At 40.4% G+C, this 2,935-nt stretch overlaps 1 protein-coding gene across 1 annotated transcript in view; it reads left to right on the top strand.

The window, feature by feature from the left end:
* The window catches only part of ISL1 (ISL LIM homeobox 1), a gene marked incomplete at its 5' end in the record, with an annotated part of 4,543 nt that overhangs the window by 962 nt on the left and 646 nt on the right, over positions 1-2,935 (top strand). Inside the window, one exon of the mRNA XM_010194188.1 lies at positions 751-918. Coding sequence (XP_010192490.1) covers positions 751-918 — 168 coding nt within the window. The remainder of the gene's footprint in view (positions 1-750; positions 919-2,935) is intronic.

The following is a 2,935-nucleotide window of genomic DNA, read 5'->3' as shown; positions in this document are numbered from 1 at the left end:
GAGAAAACTGGCTGTCTCCATTTTAAGCCAACTTTTTTTCCTTTTTTTTTTTTTTCTTGTGTTGTTATTAGTCCACTTGAAGAAGAGTCTGTTATTCTCCCGGTGTATATTGACTGACCTGAGGATGACTATTAATTCATAACGCTGCCTAGTTAAGTGGAATTCAAGGAGTTTCATTTTACCCTGTAGGAATGCAATAAAACGTGATGTTAATAACTCTCCTGAACAATCTATTGTCGAGGCTTGGAGTTACTTTACACATAGTGCCTGCACCACAGGGTGTACTAGGAGGCCTGGGGTTTCTTTCTTTTTTTTTTTTTTTTTAATAGCGTCGTACTGACGTACCTCAGGTTTGCCGTGCAGTGGATATACGATCCAGTTAAGGTCACGCCGAACAAAACCAGCGTGGATTAACACAGAAAGGCAGCACGATTAACCGTTTCTTGTGCCGAGCCCTGCATCGGCAGTCAAGATACAGAGTGCCTGTGTTTAAGAAAGCTTGAGGCGGAGGGGCTATGCCTTGAGAGAAATAGGAGGATTAAAGGGAAAGAAAGTAAACTTCCACCGTGATAAATGCAGCGGGTAGAAATAGGCTGACCTAGAGCAGAATAGAGTAAGACATTCACAGCAGATTAACAAAGCAAATACAAGCGACTGTATAGATAAGATAGAGAGCAGTTTATTGACTCAGCGCCTATATACAATAAAGTTAACCAAGCTCATTAACATCTTTTGCTGTGCTGTTTACAGAATATCCAGGGGATGACAGGAACTCCGATGGTGGCTGCAAGTCCGGAGAGACATGACGGAGGTTTACAGGCGAACCCGGTGGAAGTGCAGAGTTACCAGCCACCCTGGAAAGTACTGAGTGACTTCGCCTTGCAGAGTGACATAGACCAACCTGCTTTTCAGCAACTAGTAAGTGCCGGCTCCCAGCCGGAGCAGGACAGCCTGTACCCGGGGCAGAGCAATGGGGGATTCTCTAAACGTGATGGATGCCCTCAGACAGACGAGCAATCCCGAATAGCCGGGTTTTCCTGATGTTGCAAAGGTGGGCACGACGACACCGAATGCGGCGAATTGAGTTGATTTTAATGGGGCTTGGTGCAAAATCTACCTCAGTGCACAGCAGAGCTCTCCCTGGGCTGAGTGGGAGATAGATAAGGCCCCATCCAGGTCTGAGGCTAGCTCAGCTCGCACAACCTAGAAAATTGAAAGCATCTCTGTCCAGAAAACTAAAACACTTTTCACGTGTCATTTAATTCTATCTACATTTGTGAAAGCAGTTTCTAAAATTCACACCTCCTCACTTGGAGACAATTTTCCCTATATGCGACAGGGTGGCTTTTCAAATAAATGATTGCAATGTCATCCAGTGCCCATGTTCTATCGTACAAACCTGCATAGTTTAATTAAATTTTTAAGTCCTTGTTTTAAGCATGTAGATGTTTTAAACACCCAGATAAAACTTCATATATGTATGTATATACACACACCTATATACACACAAATACATACGTATATATAGCTTACATTAAACATTGTGCCTTGGAAGGGGAATTGCTAGTACATATTCAAGTGAGAAATTCAAACAATATAATAAACTGCCTTAAACCAAAACAAAACAGATTTTTTAGAATAAATTCTGTTCTTAACTCACTTCCTTATGCTTACATCATTTGGCAGCTCATATGGGACCATATCAGCAACAATACTTAGGCCCAACAAGGTGAATTAAGGACAGAAATTCAGCTTTAACTCAATTTCATGGCCTAAGTATGTTAAAACCAGATCTTTAAAATAATAAGGTGTGTTGGGTATGTTTTTTCAGTGATTCAGAGTAATACTTAATGATGAAAAATTAGCATATGACTCTTTCTTTTTTGCTCTGTTGGGCATTTTTTTGACATGAAGTGATGGAAGATGAAGGTTTGTAGCCATGTCTGGAATTGTTTTCAGAACTTTTCAGTTTAGTATCATTCTCTCTTGCAGGATCACTTTTCTTTTGCCCAGTGGCAAGCTGCAGTGTGCTTCCCTGCCCTGGCACACCATGCTTGCTCAGTAAGCTGCAGCAGAGCAGCAGGGCTGTTTGCATAATCTTACTTCTAGTGCAACCACCAGTTTTCCTGCTTTAATCAAGCTGTCAATCAGACACAAGAAAAAATTATCTTCTTCAGCTGCCTTACTTATTAGGTCTCAACAGAAAAGAAGACTTTAAAAACTTTTGATGTGAAAACTTTTGATGGAGTGAGGTTTTTTATGGAATAGGTCTAAATGAACAAAACCAACAAAAAAGCAGAATGGAAGACGGATAGCCCAAATACACACATATAAGTAGACAGATTATTAGAGAGATAAATATTGATATATACTGGACATAACATCTGATACTGAAAAAGTTAAAATAAAGAACTGTGGATGGAACAGACAGTTCATAACCCGTTCAAGGCACATCTCTAGTCTGGAAAGGACCTTAATCACAGGATCGGCCAGCTAAATAGGTGTCAAATAAATGCTTTTGGATTAACAAAGCTCCACTCTTCAAATTGTACCTTTCCCAATGCTGGTCCTAAACTAACGGGAGCCGCGGGGCACATTAGGCTGCATAAGTGTGACCTTTTTTATCAAACTGACTCTCATTAAAAAGAGATAGCATTCACCTCAGATTGCAAATGAAAGAGGATGGCTTGTTTCAAATGCCTTCTGCTCCTGGATGCTCCTTTCAGGTTTATTTTAGTATGTGCACAAAAGGGGAAAAAAGTAACCTTGCAGTTCCATGTCAAAAGAAAACATGCACTCTTAAATAATTGACTAGAACATCCTGTTGGGATTGCCACTCCTGCAAGACAGGGAAGAAGGCCTCATTAAAAAGTTTGTTTATTTGCATGATTTTTCAGTCTTTTTTAAGACGTTGGTGGTTTTTTTTAACCAGCTT

The sequence above is a fragment of the Mesitornis unicolor genome, unplaced genomic scaffold (assembly GCF_000695765.1).
Source record: "Mesitornis unicolor isolate BGI_N332 unplaced genomic scaffold, ASM69576v1 scaffold29570, whole genome shotgun sequence".
NCBI lineage: Eukaryota > Metazoa > Chordata > Aves > Mesitornithiformes > Mesitornithidae > Mesitornis > Mesitornis unicolor.
Note: the sequence above shows the minus strand (reverse complement) of the source record. Positions and strands in the feature narration are given on the sequence as shown.